At 35.9% G+C, this 17,412-nt stretch overlaps 1 protein-coding gene across 1 annotated transcript in view; it reads right to left on the minus strand.

Moving 5' to 3' along the window:
• SPATA17 (spermatogenesis associated 17) overlaps positions 1-17,412 on the minus strand; it is an 85,950-nt gene that overhangs the window by 17,103 nt on the left and 51,435 nt on the right. The window contains exons 7-9 of the mRNA XM_054280239.1: positions 16,672-16,875; positions 11,398-11,549; positions 2,872-3,010 (exon numbers count right to left, since the gene is read on the minus strand). Coding sequence (XP_054136214.1) covers positions 2,872-3,010; positions 11,398-11,549; positions 16,672-16,875 — 495 coding nt within the window. The remainder of the gene's footprint in view (positions 1-2,871; positions 3,011-11,397; positions 11,550-16,671; positions 16,876-17,412) is intronic.

The raw sequence follows: 17,412 nt of genomic DNA on the forward strand, positions 1-17,412 counted from the left end.
ACTATAGTTAGTGTATTTGATCCCTTGGCTGTCCATCTACACTGGAACCTATCATTGTACATTAAAGGCCTAGTGACTAGCAAATTTTTTATATTGAAGCTTCTTACATTAATCCTATCAGAGGCATTCCAATGTATTTAGATAGATGGTGTAAAATTTAAAATATATAAGCAGTTTTATGTTTTAAACTGATTTACTGAGGAAATGAACTAGATTCAGTTTCACTAAAGGGATAGTATTTCCTTCCTTGTTCATTTATAATGAAGAATTAGAACAGAACATTTTTTCCCTTAACTCGAACTTCTTTGAAATGTAAACGGAGTGAGATAAAAATTTTCAGATTATAACTAGATGAAAAAAAACTACTAACTTTTCCTCACACAGATATGGTAATTATTATGTTTAGAGGAAGCCTATGCTAATATCCTTTCATTTTCCGGAAGAAATGTAACAAGGTAATATTTTTCATTGTTGTTCATTTTGCTTCTAAAGTAATTATATAATTTACATACTAATCTTTTTGTGACTTGAATTAAATTGCATAGTAATAAACACATGAAAACCTCTGGAAAATACAACAAGGATGTGCTCGTGCACACACACACAAAGAAACTTTCTGTATTCAATATTAAAAAAGCCACCCAATATCAACTAACATTAAATAGTACCTCAGCAGCTCAGACAGGTCACTGATCAACTGACCACTGACTTGACTCCTTGGAAGAACTTACACAGCCTTGCCAGCAACAACACAAGAAACTTGTGTAGCATAAGACTGTCAGAAACTGAACGGAGATCATGGCAGTGTAATCAGTTATTCAGGTTGTAATAGAGGCTGCATCCACAAAGATATAACCTTGTGGTAAACTCAAAAGAGGGTTATGTTCAGCAGACAAGCTATTAAGCAAAAATCCTTTTTGTTTTCTACTATTTTTTACATGCCCGCCAGTCTTGTGATTCATTAGAACAGATAATTTTGTTCATTGCATTGATATAGGCAAAGGTTTCCTAGAGTTTAGAAATAAAAAAGTGACACAGAGTTCTGTCAAATTTAACAGTTAGGAAAGTATGACCTCGCACCTGCCTATAGGCCTTTGTCCATTAAACTGCCATGAAGAGCTTGAGGTTTTGAGGTTCTTTTTTGGGTTTTTTCCTGATAATAATGACCCATTAAAGAATTAGGTATGTCATAAATAGCCCTTTACTCCTCTTATCTCTCTGCTGGGGCAAGGGGCCCCTAATGGAAGCCTCATATTGATTTAGAATTGGGGTTGGAATGCTCTGTGTCATGTTGGGTTAATGTATACAGCTATTCACCACCAGAGATTTAGGTTGGTATCTATCCAAGATCACAAGTAAAGTGAGTTTTTTAGCTAAGCCCATGGTTTATATATGTGGGATATGATATACAGTATAAATATCATCATCTGAGCCTGAGCAAGAACTGCTAAGAACTGGAAAACAGTCTTTACAGGACATACAAGTCCCAGAAATAAGACATGTAGATAGTTTTTATGTATCATACTTATACTGTGGGACTTCAGCCAGCCATATCTTCCACTCCTTAACTTTAAAATTCAGAAATATTTTTGTTTGATTTTTGATGTTTTATTTGCAAGGAGATACAGTTAACGCATGTTGAAATACCAAAACTTTACTCTGAGCTCATTTTTAAACCTTAAAGTTTTGAGGAAAAATCTTTTCAAAATGTTCCTTTTCAAACTAAGATTCCTTGCAACTTGTTGTATATTTACAAAGGTTAAACCTTCTCTCAAGGAAATAATTAATTATATCTTACAAAATTCCATAATTGTTTAGGTAGGAAGAGACCTCTTGAGATCACCCTCTATAGCCCCTCTACTCAGCTAGAGCAGGTTGCCTAGACCATGGATATATCCAAAGATAAAGATTATCCAACCTCTTTGGGCAACTTGTGCCAGTCCTCTGTCACCCACACAGAAAAAGAAGAATAAAAAAAATAGTGTTTTATTGTGTTCAGATGGAATTTCATGCAGTTAACTTGTGTTCATTGACTCTTGTCAGTGGACACTATGAAGTCTGAGAGAAGTTTGGGGTCCTGTTCTTCCTTTGCTCTTATCAGGTGTTTTTGCACTTCAATAGGATCTCCCCTGTGCCTTCTCTTTTCCAGACTGAAGTGTTCCACCTGTCTCAGCCTCTGCTCCTACAAAAGATGCTCCAGTCCCCTAACTATATGGGGAGAGAGTGCAGCACAAAGCCAAAGTCCATTACCCTTTTTGTACTCAGAAATTTTAAAGTGAGATTAAGATACCTAATACAAATAGGAGTAATGCAAACACTACACAAACTCGTGTTCTTAGAAAAATTACCTCTTACAGCACTACAAAACCAGACATATATGAGATGCTCCTGACAAAGCAGGCAATTTACCAAGGTCTTCTTAAAATTAAAAACAGCTATTCACAAGTTTTAACATTTTCCCAAAGAATGTAAGCACTAAAATATTGTGCTGTTTTAATCAGGTTTTCCTATAATTTCCTGAAGTTTATCCTAATGTGTAAGATCAAATATACAACCTCTCTTAAATCAGAAAAGGCAATTCAAGCAGAATGAAACTTAGGAAAATGCATGTAACTGAAGCTTTACTTAATCAGGGTCTGTCTTAAATCCTGATCTTGTAGGACCAACAGTTGTTGAATTTCCTCAAATTGAATTTACCAGAGAGTCAAGGAAATTTCACATCTCATCACAGCTCTAACTACATGATTTTATAACATGCTAGAAAGAATCCTGTTGGACTCCATGATCACTGGATCATACTGAAATTCACTTAGTTCTAATAAAACATCAATGTAAAAAAGTAAATAAATTCTTGACTTTGCAGTGACTTACCTTGTCTGCTATCCACTTCTTAGGATATACTTCTCTGAAATATTTAGTTCCATAAGCTTCTTGGCCATATTTGCCTGATGTAAAAACTGATGGCTCATACTTCTCATGATTTTTATGATATGATGAAAATGGCAGAAACCTGAAATTCAAGAATATTTTTTAGAATCAGTTATGCTCTTCTCTAGATGCCACAGGATTCATGTAAATCAGTTCTGCAGATGTACATATGTTCATGATATTTTTCACTATCTTCTTATTGTTCCCTCTCAGTATTGTGAGAGGATTACTGCAATTTCTCCTCTAGCCTTTTGTGGAATAAATTTGGAGCAAAGAGACAGTGAGTTTCAACAGGATAAAATGAAGACTTTGTGCACAAGGATCTAACTTGGTTCACTTGCATGAGTAGATTGTTACTTTGTGAGTATCTGCACTGACAGCTGGTGGGATGTGTGCAGGACGACCCGGGGCCCCTTTGCTGGGAGGTGCCTGCTGATGCCTCAGGTCCCAGCAGAGAGTGCAGCCTGTGCCAGCTGCACTCCCCATGCACGGGGACAGACATCACCTCTGGAGACAGGCATCCTTGCTTTGTCAGAGCCAAAGATAAATAAACCATATTCTCATTAGCAGAACAGGAACTTCCTCATGTTCATAAACCACAAAACAGAGAAATTGTTTCTTCATAATTCACAGATTGTGTACTTTACTCTTAAGTTATAATTATGTCCTAATTAGCAATCTTTTTGGGCCAGGTTCTTTCATTTTCGGTGATAATGATGATGGACTTGCTGCTTAGACAGTGCCAGCGAACAGTGCAGCTCCAGCTACCTGCTGGATGGGGTTTTCAGATGGATGTCCCTAACTGCCAGGGACAACCACAGGGTTTTTGGGTAGGTTCCACAGCAAAATGTATGAAGGAAAGTGAAAAAACATCTTGTATATAGAAGATCTGCAAGACACCCTACAAACACATCTTAGTTCCATCTATTTCAGTTTCCAGGAGAGTCATGAGAGCAAACAAGTACATGTTACTGTACAGCAAAACACTGGAAATGAAGTTTATCATTGCTGGTATTCTGAAAAAAATCAACATGTGTTCTTAATTCTAGCAGTGCAGGAAAAAATAATTCTTGGTAAAATTAGAAAGATATGCTTCAGAAGTCAAAAATATCCCTTTTAAATCCTATGACAAGAAGTGTAGTTAATTAGAACCCTTCCTCAGCTGAACGCTTTTCACAATCCAGAGTCCCCATAAGAGTTAGGTAAACAAAGTTTTTATAAAAATGAGGATTAAAATACTCTTCTTTGTCTCTCAGCTGATACAGATGCAGAAAACTATTTATTTTGATTAACTGATTTATCAACAACTGTTTGAGTGGTTTTAAAAATTATTTTTCCTACTTTCCACCCCATAAAAAGAAATGGTTTGAGAATCTGTCCAGCTGTATCAACTTCTTCTACCACGTGCCACAAACAAATGCCATGTAAAGTTAGTGAAAGGAAAACCCTGAGTTAGCAGACTTTTAAATAATAAAAAGCTATAGTAGCATGTGTATACCCATGGGAAAGGACACCCTCACACAAGACAGATTAGGGTACTTGTAATGCTAATTTGCACATGGGATGGACATCACACACACACAAAAATTAATGTGGCCCCAGTGTCCCAGAGAATACATCGAAGGTGCTGTGAGCTGGCTGCTCCACTTGCAGTTTTTATCACTTCTGAATTGCATTTTAATAGTACATTTTTCTTTTGTTCAGACATGAAAGAAAATTGGCTTTCTCAGGGGATTGGATAGCTGAGAAGACAAGGCTTGCAGTTTTGGGATTTACCCATATATGCACAGAATTTAGTTGAGCCAGAGCATTCATAATTTAATATGAATACCATGTCTGTAAAATGCATTACAGACAAAATAATTTAAATCTTAAGGAAAGTAGAAGTAAATTATTATCATTTTCCTAAAATAAAAAATTCTACATAGAGGTTTTGATTTTACCGTGAATCAGTTAAACTTTGTCTTTTGGCAAAAAAATTCTCAGAGTAATGTAGGTTCTATGATTCAAAAAAAACACCCCAAAATTACCACTTTGAGACATAACAAGCAGTATTTTCTTTTAAATGAAAGAAAAAATATAATAGAGGATAATGGTATCAAGTAGAAGCTTTTTCTTCTGTTTAAAGTTCTGCTCTCAGAGTCAGGGGGCAAATCCTTAAAGGGATGATTCTCTAACAACATGCTTGTAAATTCAGTGTCTGCTTAAAGTAAGTGAGAATTTACCTCATGTGAATAAGTAATTAAAAGATTATAACAATTTTTTGTCTTAAGTAGGGTAACCAAATTAATGGGAGTGATACCAAACTCATTATATCCCCCAACCAATAATAATAACAACAAGAAGTAATAGCACTGCAAAACACTTCAGTAATGTTATTATGTTCTGTACCTCTTTTTATACACTTGATACATCTTGTCCCAAAATTAATGACAGTATGTGCTCTGAAAGTGACAGAAGAGAGTGATGGAAGAAGAACATTAAATTCAGACCAGGACACCATTATCAACTGTACAAGTTTAGATTTCCATGGTTTAGATTTCAAAACATTCCCTCATTATTCCTGCATCTAGTTTTCAGCTTTTCCCTGTGATTTAAGTGTAAATTCAGAAATTCTTAAATGTTTTCAGTTAACATGACAGAGACAGAAGTACCAATCAAAGAAGAATTAAATTCTGCTTTGATGTTTCATTGGTCTATAAGAAAAAGTCAGTATAAGCTGAGACTTCCCAAAAGATGACTTAATAGAAGGTGAACTTTCCCTAAATAAATATATTGAAAAATGAAAAATTATTTCATATCAGCCTGAATGAGAAATTTGTCAAAGTATACAATCGAAATGAGGAAAGGGTTGGAACCAAAAAAGATTGGCAGTTGGAACCAAAAACAAATGGCAGTATTACTCATACATAACCTGAGAAGGATCAGGACCAAGGCTGGCTGTGTCACTGGTGATGAAGGCCAGCTGCACTGCTGCCAGGACCCCAGCCTAATTAGCCTAAAAAGACTTAGAAGGCTTCACTTAGTAGCCAAACCAGGACCTGACAGCTGCTAGAGGCATTTCAAAGACACTACAGATATTTGTTGCTAACAAAAATAAAAATGTTTTTATCTCTCATCCTGTCCTGGACCTTCCTTCTACTATTAATTTCATCTTTCTAAACCTTTTTTCCCCTCACATGTTTACACTCCCCCTCCACGATTTTGTTCCTACATTCCTCACCTACCATTTCTCCCCTTTAGTCTGCCCCTTTTATTGCAATCTACTTGGACAGGAGATGGAAAAGACCTTTTACATGCTGAAGGTTTTTGAACTGTGTTGACAGAGATGACAGGAGCAGCAGCAGGAACTGGTTTCTGGTGTCTGTGGCAGTGTGAGAGGAGCACAGCAGCGCAAGCAGGAAGGAGAATTTCCCAGGTCCATCACTGACTGCTGGGCAACAGTGTCCCAGTGATATATGGAACCTACCAATAGGACACAGGACAGAGGCAGTGACTTTTTATTGAAATAAAAATGTCCACAAAAAACCAGAGTGGCCCTCAGCATGTTCTCTGAATCTGTCCAAGAGGCAAAATCCCAGCAGTCTAGTGGAGCAAGCAGGTAATCCTGATCCCAGAAAAGCTTCAAAACATTCCCAGGGTTCTGAGAAAGATCTGCCAGATCTACTGCTGGACTGCCACACATGCTGCACTGCCAGGGCACAGTTAAAAATATAAAACAAAAATATAAAACATATATGTTACATGGCTTTTCAAACTTTTACATTTGTATGTACTGTACATTTTTGTAATTTAGTAGGAAAAATGCCAGCAAAGTATTAGTTCTATGACATTGCTAAATTTTTATCTAAAGTGTTTTTATACAAATTGCTAAATTTTTATCTAAAGTGTTTTTATACAATACCAATTCAATTCTTTGTTGTTTTGATTTAATTCAAATTCATCTCGCTTTGAAGAATACCATGAACAATTAGCTCCAAACAAGCCACGCTTCTCTATCAGGAATCTGTGAATATTTTATCTTCATCTTTTTCTTTAATAAAACACGACATTAATTTCAAGCTTTCAAATTTGTATTATACCTGAAGTAATTTTTTCATCAAATCCAATCTTTTCACTTTGGGAACAAAGAAGGAAGCATAATGGTTTTCCATAGCAAAACAACTGCAGCAGGGCAGACATTATTTAGTTTATAATGCATGTATATTAAAATCAAAGTGTTATATACAAGAATAAAGATGGAATATTTTATTTAGCATATCTAGTGACATTATCTTTAGTGTACTGGTTTTGCCATGAGAAGCCTATTTGGGTGTCTTAGTACAAATATTGTTTCTGGTAATATACTAAATGCACAGTTTATTGAAAATGTATCAATCACTTTGATTGTAACATCAGTAAATCTAAAAATTCTCTGGCCATTTTTATTTAACCCCTGTCTGCGATAATGTAATGTGGCAAATAAAAGCACAGCCTAGTTCCTGTAGGAAGTAAAAGAGATCTCTTCTGCAGCAAATTTCGGAACTTCTTAATTATACACAGACTTATTATCTGCATTCCCAGTGTTATAAAGTACCAGAACTTCATTAGAAAAATTAAGATGGAAAAATGAAGGCGCTACTTTGTAAATTTCCAGTGGAAATTAGCTGGAAGAAGCAGAGGAATACTGGATCAAAAGAGGGTAATCATGCTTAACTGTGCCCTAGAGCACCCGCATGTATAATACGATTTGCACAGTAACTACCTCTCCTATTACTGCTTGTTTGGAGTATTCTGTGTTAATGGGGTTAGCTAATTTAGTATTTTAACTTAAAAAGACTCTGCTGATTAATAAATGTTGCACACTGTGCTAGTAATTAAAATAAATGGAAGAGTTACAAATAGAAGTTGAATTGTTAAGAAAACATTATCTGAAAATATATGATAATCCCTGTTTATCATAATACAATAACAGTCCGGAAAATATGCAAATTGCTGAAGTTGCAAAGCATATGACAAACTAAGTATAATTTGAAAAAAGTTTTCAGATGTGCTGTGTTTGTATGACAAAAAATTTAGTAGCCATTTTCACTGCAGCTAAGTCAGAGATACAGTAAAAGATTTTATAACTCTAGAAATTAAAAGATTTTTTAAAAACTCTAAACCTTGAAGTGGCTTGTATTTTAAGTTTTCCTACAATTAATACCAGGCAGCTCATAACATTGGTGCTCTCCAAGTACAGAGCTTATTTAGGTCACTAATTTCTCTGCAAGTGTATCTGTTCTGCCCAGCACAGGGCAGCACAACAGCACCTCAGCTGCTCTAAAGAAAACCACAATCTTGCTGGAAATAAGTCCATGAGGAGCTGGATGCTGCTGTATTCACACAGCACGGGAGAGGCAGGATGTGCAAACCTTGCTGCACACCAGTGGGCCAGTGTGACCAGGACCAGGCTGTGCATCTTCAGCACAGCACTGAGCACAGACACAGCCAGAGGCTGAGGTAATGTTTCTAATGTCACACCAGAAGCCTACAATAAATTAGGAAACCTAAGCCTTACACTCTTGCTATCACCACACTGCATTTTGTTCTGATGTTTGCTGACTTCATACAGATGTTTAATAGTATACTTTGAAGAATGAGGCATATTATATGAGACAGATTTCATCAAAGTTCATGAAAATAATTTACATTTTTGTTCTCTGGAAAATTATGCCAGCATGCGCCTGCACACAACTGAGGAGAGAACTTTTTATGCTTCATCTAAATCTGCTGGATCCAGCAGTTGTTGTCTCAAACTAGACACTATATTAAGTGGCCATCCCAAAGGAATGCAATTGTCATTCTTATCCAAGTGGAGGGGGAAATCACTTCATTTGTATGAAAAATAGCCCAATAAGGTAGTAACAGCTTCAATTATATGAGAAAAAGGAATCATTTTTATTAGGCTGGATTACTCAGTTGCTTTTCCATTACAGAAAAGGAAATTCCAACAGATGCTTTAAGTGAGAACAGTATATTCTATTTTGGTTTCATTTTTACTGCTTCTGCCTGCCTCAAACTCTCACAACTTTTCCAAATATTTTGTGCCTTTTATCAAAAGGAAGAACTTTCTCAGAGCTTGCAACACTCATCCTATCATCCTGTAAACAACCACTGATAATTAGAGGTTTGTGAGAATTCTGAATGTTGCTGAAAATTTCAGGTACATGCCAATAATCTTTCTGTCTTGAGAGACCCAACACAATACCTACTCTGGAAATATACATATCAATGCAAATGTCATTCATGCAAACACAAGCTTTCTCAATAAATGCCACATACTTCTGCTGCTCATTCTCTCTTTATTTTCTAAAACAGAAAAATAATCAGCATAGGAAGCACTACCAGGAAGAAATAAAGTCCCAAAGTACACAATTACATAGCAAGAAACAGAAATTTGTCAATTCATAATAGACACTGCTGAGAAAAAACTACTGTAGAATCTGAGTAACTCTTTGCTGGCTCCTCCCTGGAGACCAACATCCCACACAGCAGCTGCAGCATTACCAGTGAGCATTAGTCCTGGTGATGACCTGCAGCTCTGTCATCACCTTTTCAAGGTTACAGATGTGACCCTTGCATGGCTGGTTGAATAAGAAGCACAAATGGAATGATCACAGCCTGAAAATGTATAATCCACTCTGCATTTAGTGTGCATGAAGCTGAGAATCATTGATTATTGGGACATTGCTTCTGTGCATTAAGGATGGCATTTAATGCTTCCTTACCCATAAGGTAAATAAAGACCCACATGAAATAATATCTACCAAAACTGGAGGCTTCAAATTCAAACTGTACAAGACCAAATCTTCACAATTCCCTCATGGAAGAGTCAGTGAAACATTTATTGCAAGGTCTGACCTTCTGAAAGTGTTGACACAGTAATGTCTGGGGTAAACTTCATCAAATAAAGACTGGGCAATGTAGTCATGCCTATAAGTGAAGGACATCATCTAACCTCAGTTGAAATGCATCAATCACAACTAATTCAGTGAAGAAAACACTTTAAATGAGAAGTAGAGTATTAATTACTACCTAGTTATAGGGGTACTTTGAAATTTCACCAGCAGAAATTTTATATAAAAATGAAAATGAAAAAAAACCAGAAATTTACGTTGAGATGTGAAAATTAAGCTGTTTCCTCCTCTACACAGCAGTACATGAAAGCATACAGAGAGAAATAGAAAAGGGGAGAACATTTGTACCTGGAACTGAACTCACTTATGATTTTAGTATGAAATAAATAGTGTTATCTCTCACTAAACAAACAAACAAAAAAACACACAAAAAACCTACCAAACAAAAAAAACCCCACCAAAAATGTCGTCCAAAAGTGAAAAAGGTAGCCTAAATAAAATATTTTTTGAATTTCAAACCTGTTTCTGAATAGAATTTCCTTTCAAAGGTACTATTAATATTAAATTGAGGGAAATGGTCCAAAAATAAAAACATAGAAGTTAAACCATGTAAACACAATTGATTCTGGCACTCTTAAGTCCCAGTCCTGAATCTGACATATAGCAATATGGAGCTGATAAAAAGGCATGAAACAGATCAAAGATAGAAAAACATCATGTGCCAGTGACCACAGGCTGCTCATGAGGAAAAGTGATTCCCTTCTGTCCTGAATTTTGTATTGAAGGGCCAAAGGATTGCCAAGAGCAGTGAATTCAAGGAAAAGTTTGGCAAAACATAATTCTTTTTCTAGTTAACTACAAAGGCAGAGAAAGTGACTTAGCAGGCTTTTATTATGATTGGATAAAACAGTGTTTAACAGTCATCATGCTAAAAAAAAATTTAAAAAGGAAATATTTTGGCAACAGCCTTAAATCTTTTGAGACAGAAGCTTTAATCTTTTGTAATGGATTATGTCTGAATTTGAGATTTTATGGAAAAGAACTGGCCTGTTACAGGCACTATTACAGCTGCCATGGCTTAGGAAATCAAACTGCTTCAAAGATTATTCTAGTTTCTATGTCATGTTCTAACATGCAACATATGCTCCTTCCCCTTCCAAATGAGCTGTGGTAGAGAAAACAAGTCTTATTGGCATGCAACACCATTTTTTCTTTCCATAACCAGTAAGTTTCCAGAATATGAAGACCGAAACAGTGTTTTTTCCTTGGCAAGGTGCATGTGGCAAGACAGAATTTGCATTTGTTTTCTTATTCCCCATTAAAGCCATCTGTTGCATCACATATTATTACTACTACAAGTTCTTTTAGACACTCATAGATACGGATGGCACATGTCACACAATTACAAGATAGGGTCTCTGCCCTGAGCAGTTTATAATCTGAGGACACAGAATTTAGAAGTATATACATAAAATGTTTTCTAGTAAGCTGTCAGGTTTGACATTTCATTTTGTCAGGCATGAAAGGTTTCTGAAAGCAATGGAATAAAGAAAACATTCTCACAACAACATAAGAAGAGCCAAGAACTCACTGATTGTCATGGATGTGATCTCTCCATTCCTCCCCTCCTGTTGGCTCTCTGGCCTTGGGGGGTGATGAATACATGGACTCTCTCACTCGCAGGGTTGGTTCCATGGGCTTGTAGCGCTGCTGCAGCACCTCAGCGGGATCGCGGAACGGCCCCTGAAAGGTGCAGGAGAATACAAGAGCTCTGTTTGGGCTTACACTTCCTCTCTTTCTCCTCTGTTATTCATGACATATCACTGATGAAACAGGACACAGAATGTTTGGGAAGTGTAGCAAGACTCTTCTCCCAAAATAATCAAAGCTATTCCTTTTGATAGAGACTTACAAGTAGCATAAAGGTTGATAGCCTACTCTAAAGCTTCAAAGAGAGTGCACTCCAAATTTATTTACCTACTAGTAAATACTTAAAATTTTAAATAAATATATTGTTAGAACTGATAGGGGAGAACTTTGTTTTTACTTAGAAAAAAGTATTGGTGAAATAAAAAACAATCATTAACTATATCTAAATTCTGCTTAAGCAGAAAACTGAAGTATTTTACTTTGCATAGAACAAACTTTAAAGAGGATGCTCTTTTCAATGTAACTATAAACCTACCTTGAAGGGAACTTTATGCATGGATTAAGACATAATTCTTCTACACAGAATTCAAACACATGACTTCAGTACTATAGACACATAGTCCATTTCTAAAAGATCAAATTTCACATTAACTTTGTAATTCTAAAAAAAATACACATATACGTCTTTTTTTCCAGAGTATATTGTTTAATAACTGACTGTATCAGTATCTACCATTTAAAAACATAGATAAATAGGAGGAAGTCCTCTCCTGTGCTGCTGAAGTGACATATCCTATATGTCACACTTCTGGTATTAACCCTTAAGAACTTACCTGGAACATAATTAGTGCTCATGTCACTCATGGCAGTTTTATAACAAGCCTGAACTTAGAAGTATTAAAATTAATTTTTATTTTCATCATTGTTGATCTTGCAATGAACTAGTGAAACCTTTTGAAACTATGAACAGACAAAGAATCCTAATCACAGCCTTTATTCTTAAAGATATCCTTCTTTAAATAGGTTATCACTAACAAGTCACAGCTGGAGTTACTGCAAGCACTGAGTGAAGACTGTGGGGCTAATAAAAAGAAATGATTCACGCCTCATTTATGTTCACTTATGTTTTACATTAATAGAAACCAATAATAGGAACCAGTTACCATAAAAGTCATGGACCGTAAATAACACAAATGGCAAATAAGTATCATCTAGTACTTTTCACAGCTGGACAGGAGGATTGCTATATTTAAAAGTAGTTAATGGATTTTTATTGGAACTTTACTTTTTAAAGGCACAGCACCAAGATTTTGAGATCTTTTTAAAGGTCCCAGTAAGCAAATGAGCATAATATTTACACTTCTTGCAGATATTTTCTTCCTTCTTTTTTCATGGTCTGCATGAAAAATATGTTCATTTTAAAAGAATACAAAAGTCTGAAAACAGAATGAAAAGTGCTACTGCCCATGAGAGACTACTTACTATTAGAATAGGTCATTGAAACTAGTCAACAGTGTTCTAGTAATACATAACCTGATGATCAAGTTAAAAAAAGTTTAAAGTTTATAATAAAAATTGAATATTCTGTTACAAGATGGTTGCAGTAAGTGGATATATAGAGGAAGGAAGAAAGACAAGTACTATTACCAAATAATACCAAGAAAAATATGTTTAATTTTAAAAGAAGTCTTACAGAATATTGTATTGTTTCTTCACTGAAAATACTGACTCATATAATCTCCAGGATAAGGGCCAGATCAGATATCCAAGCAAGGAGTTTTCTCCATCTTTAATTTCTGAGACTACTAATGGAAGGAGAGGGAGAAAGGATGTAACTAAGTAAAGGTAGCTCAAAGCAAGGCTATGACATCACTAATGAAAGCAGAGTATATATATTAGAATACTGAGATAATTCTAAACATTCCCTGAAGATTTTTGTGTTCCTCTGAATCATGTATTTGAAGAAATTTAGTTAGCAATAGGGACCTCAAAAATGTATCTTAAAAAAAAAACCTCTACAAAGTCCATGTATCTATTCCCATTTTACAAGATTAAGATTCTGGAAACTCCAGTAGATTGGTGTTTAAAAAACGTTTTCAAATTTACAATGCTTGTAAGTGTTCCAGGTGTCCTTCTTCAAAATGGAAATCTTTATGGGGAGGTCAGGCTTAGAAAAGAATGGTAGGAGTTGACCAACAACGTTTACCCTGAAGGAAACTCACACAGCTCTATGCTCTATGTTTGGACTTTGTACTGAGCAGCATAAGTCTACTTGATGCCAACTGGTTTGCCAAATAAAGATTAGCAGATCAGCATTCTTACTACTTTATCATAACATCAGAAACTCATAATAAAAAATACAATCTGCATTAAATTACGCATTCCTCACTTTCCCCATTCCACAACAGATAACAGCATGCAAAAGATCCAAATGGTAATGTGCATTCTGTTATTAACGCCTTTTAATGAATAGATGACTAATTTTAGCATTATCTGTTTCTATCAAACTATAATTCTAGTTAACTCAGTAATAAAAATGATCGATCTAACTGATGTAGAAGCACCATTAAAACCTTTCTTTTAAATACACTATCTTACATACACAGACCTTACCTATTAAATGCTAAATACCCATTTCCCTAAGAGAAAACTGAAAGATAGTTAATTTTTTTTCTTTTAAACATATATAATTGACATCCTCATATAAAACATCCAAACCTAGGGGCAATAAAAATTTTAGATACCTGAAAAAAAGTAACAAGTGAGCCAGGCAGATATTAGAAAAGGAAGCTTGGTGCCAAAAAGTGTTACCACAAAGAATGAGGACACAGAGTATATCTAGTAATTAAATTTCTTATGGTCACACCAGACAACTTTCAGAATGATGTGTTCTGGTGGGTTTTCATTTCCAGCTGTTTCATCAGCTCAAACCAGTGTCCTTTTCTTAGACATACAACCCTAAATTGTCAAAGTGTTGTGCAGGGATTTAGCCGTGTGACTCCCATTAACATCAATAAGAGTCGGGCAGCTAAATCCACGCGCTGTGCTTTGAAAATTTACCCCACAGTGTACATCCCAGGGTGCTGAAAGGATTAAAGTATTATATAGTAAATTCCCTCTTTGAGGTGCAGAAAATAAACAGAACTCTTCTGGTTTGTTCTAAAAGGCTATCTGTGCATGACTGCTGTGTGTGCATCTGAACTTAAAAAGGTCTATAAAATATTCCAAATCCAAGCAGAAGCTCATAAGATATTTTGTGTAAAGCAATTTTGCAAGAGCACCTTAACAATGGAAGAACTGTGAATTCCCTATTTAAAAGCCTGATTCCTCACCATGCTCACAAGGCAAAAGCTTTCCTCTTTCCTGAGAGACAATGCAACCAGCCACATCCTGCTCAAGGACTGTCATAGCCCCTTGGTCCCAGAAGGTAAAGCTATAATGTCATGTTTATGTCAACTCCAAACTCCCTGATCACCCAAACTGCCTGTTGGCTCACACTTTGTCTCAATTCTAATGTGAGTCAATGAGGTCATTCTATGAGGAGTCTCAAAGCAGTCAGGATAGGGACAACGCAAGGAAGGAAGGACAAAGGTGGAGAACTGCCCTGAAGTTGATTCTTACTGTTACAAGCAGTGGGCTCACCTCTGCTTCTCCAGAGGCATTCTTAGAATTACAGAATCACAGACCTTCTTAGAATCATAGAATCATAAAGGTTGGAAAAGACCTCCAAGATCATGGAGTCCAATCTTTGACCAAACACTACCTTGTCAAACTAAACCATAGCACTAAGTGCCATGTGCACTCATTTCTTGAACATTTCTGGGGATGGTGACTCTACTGGCTCCTTGGTCTGCCTGTTCTAATGCCTGACCACCTTAAAGTGAAGAAATTCTTCCTGATGTCCAGTCTGAACCTTCCTTGGTACAGTTTGATGTTATGTCCTCTTGGCCTGATGCCTGGGAAAAAGAGACCACCCCCCACCTGGCTTACAGCCTCCTTTCAGAGACTTGTAGAGAGCAATATTGATTCAGAGGAGTAAAACACCATTACAGATATTTGTATATATACACTGCTTATTGCTCAGGTTGTTACATTTCTGCAGATAGGTGATAGTTTCACTGAAAATTGCTAAGAAGGACTCATTTAGAAGTATTGTCTTTCTAAGCAAGATACAATTAAGGAAATTTAAATACAGAATGGAGTACTAAATGGAAAAGTGTCAGAGGTTCTGAAGATGTTGTGTCACTCATGATGAAACCAGCATGGAAAGTGTATGTGTTAGCTAAGTAGAAGATTCAGTAGACTGGGAAAACTGAAAAATTCTTCAGAACAGAGGGAAACTCAAAATATTTCTATCCCTAAAGTACTTGTATAAGGCACCTACTGGCAAAAGCTACAATTCATTGTATTATCATCAAGTGTGGAACACAAATTTCTCAAAATTTTTTTCTGCTGTATATATTATTGGTCACATTCCCAGCAGGTTTTGATAATAAGGGAGCAAAAGCGGTTTTGCCATCTTGTGAGACATTCGCTTTGATGCATTACCCCACAGATGTCCATAACTCTACAGAAAAGGAAAAAATCTACCTGCCAGATACAGTGACATCAGCTGAAGTTAAAATTGAGACTATGACAGTTAATAATGGAAGCTGGGCAAATTGGTTGTGATGGAGCAGAACATGTAGAAATCTTTGTTATTAAAGCTCTCACACATCTAGTGGACACAAGAGAGCAGGAACTATTCTGAACTGAGAGGATGCCTCAGTCTTCATATGGAAAAAAATTGTAAACTGAGGACAAAGTTATCAACAACTGCTTAATTTTTCCTATCACCTTTAATTTCTCCCTTTTAAAAATGATTTAAGAATGGAAATTAAGAATTCTAGCTCTAATTAATCATAATATTGATACTCAATTATATCAGGTCATACCTTTGAAATATCATAAATTACACTTTTCTTCCCAAAGGACGAAAACAACATACAAAGAATTAATATTTCCCTGTTTCTACGTAACACCTAGATTTCTTTTTTCTTTAAGTCAAATCTGTGTCAAAGACTTTATATCTTCAATGCAAGCACTAGATTTATATTTTAAAAAAACATTCACAAAAGGGATATCCAGACTTGGTGATCCAAGTCAAGATATTCTGTGATAATCTCTGACGAAAGATGAGAGCAAAAGCTGCTGCAGAGTCACTGGAACATGTTACCTGAGGTTTCTGTCTGTCAGCAGGTAGCACAGGCAGTGATGCCACAAAAGCTGGAGGCTCTTTACAGGTTGGCCAGCCATAGAGCTCATCAGCAAAGGGACTCTTCCCTTGCTGCTTCCTGTGGGTCAGTGGCTTTGACTGCCGTAGCAGCAGCTCCATTTCATCTGGGGATTTCCTGAATGGCGAATTGTAGACACCTGGAATCTGAGCAGAAAATGGGATCGCCTTTGACTTCAACTCATTTAAATTTCTACATAAACTATGATCAAAATCAGACAGTGGCACCTGCTGCATTTTTAAAAGTAAATCAGTCAAGTTAGGAGAAATAGTTAAGGAGAAAGAGAAGAGAATTTTTGGAATATCAAAACAAATATTTGCTTTTTTCTCAACAAAATGTCCACAATAAATTCCTAAATAGCTATTACAATGTGTTTACACTTAACAGCAGAAAACATGCAAAAAACAAAAATTTAGCGCAATGATTTCTAAATTCTGACTAAAATAGAAGGGTTCATTTGCCACTGATTTTGATTTTTTTTTCTACATCACTAATTGTGGAACTAGTGTGGTATAATATAACAATTACTGACATAAAACACATATCTCAAATTCTGTTTTAGCAATCTACATCATTAACAATCTGTGAATATCTGGCAAGTCAAAATTATGTGACAATTGTTCCCAAATCATACCTATATATGCAGGCATTTTATCAGTTGTATATAAACAATTCCCAAATAG

Source organism: Melozone crissalis, unplaced genomic scaffold (assembly GCF_028551555.1).
Source record: "Melozone crissalis strain CALT ecotype California unplaced genomic scaffold, PUWL_Pcris_2 ptg000027l_1, whole genome shotgun sequence".
Taxonomy (NCBI): Eukaryota; Metazoa; Chordata; class Aves; order Passeriformes; family Passerellidae; genus Melozone; species Melozone crissalis.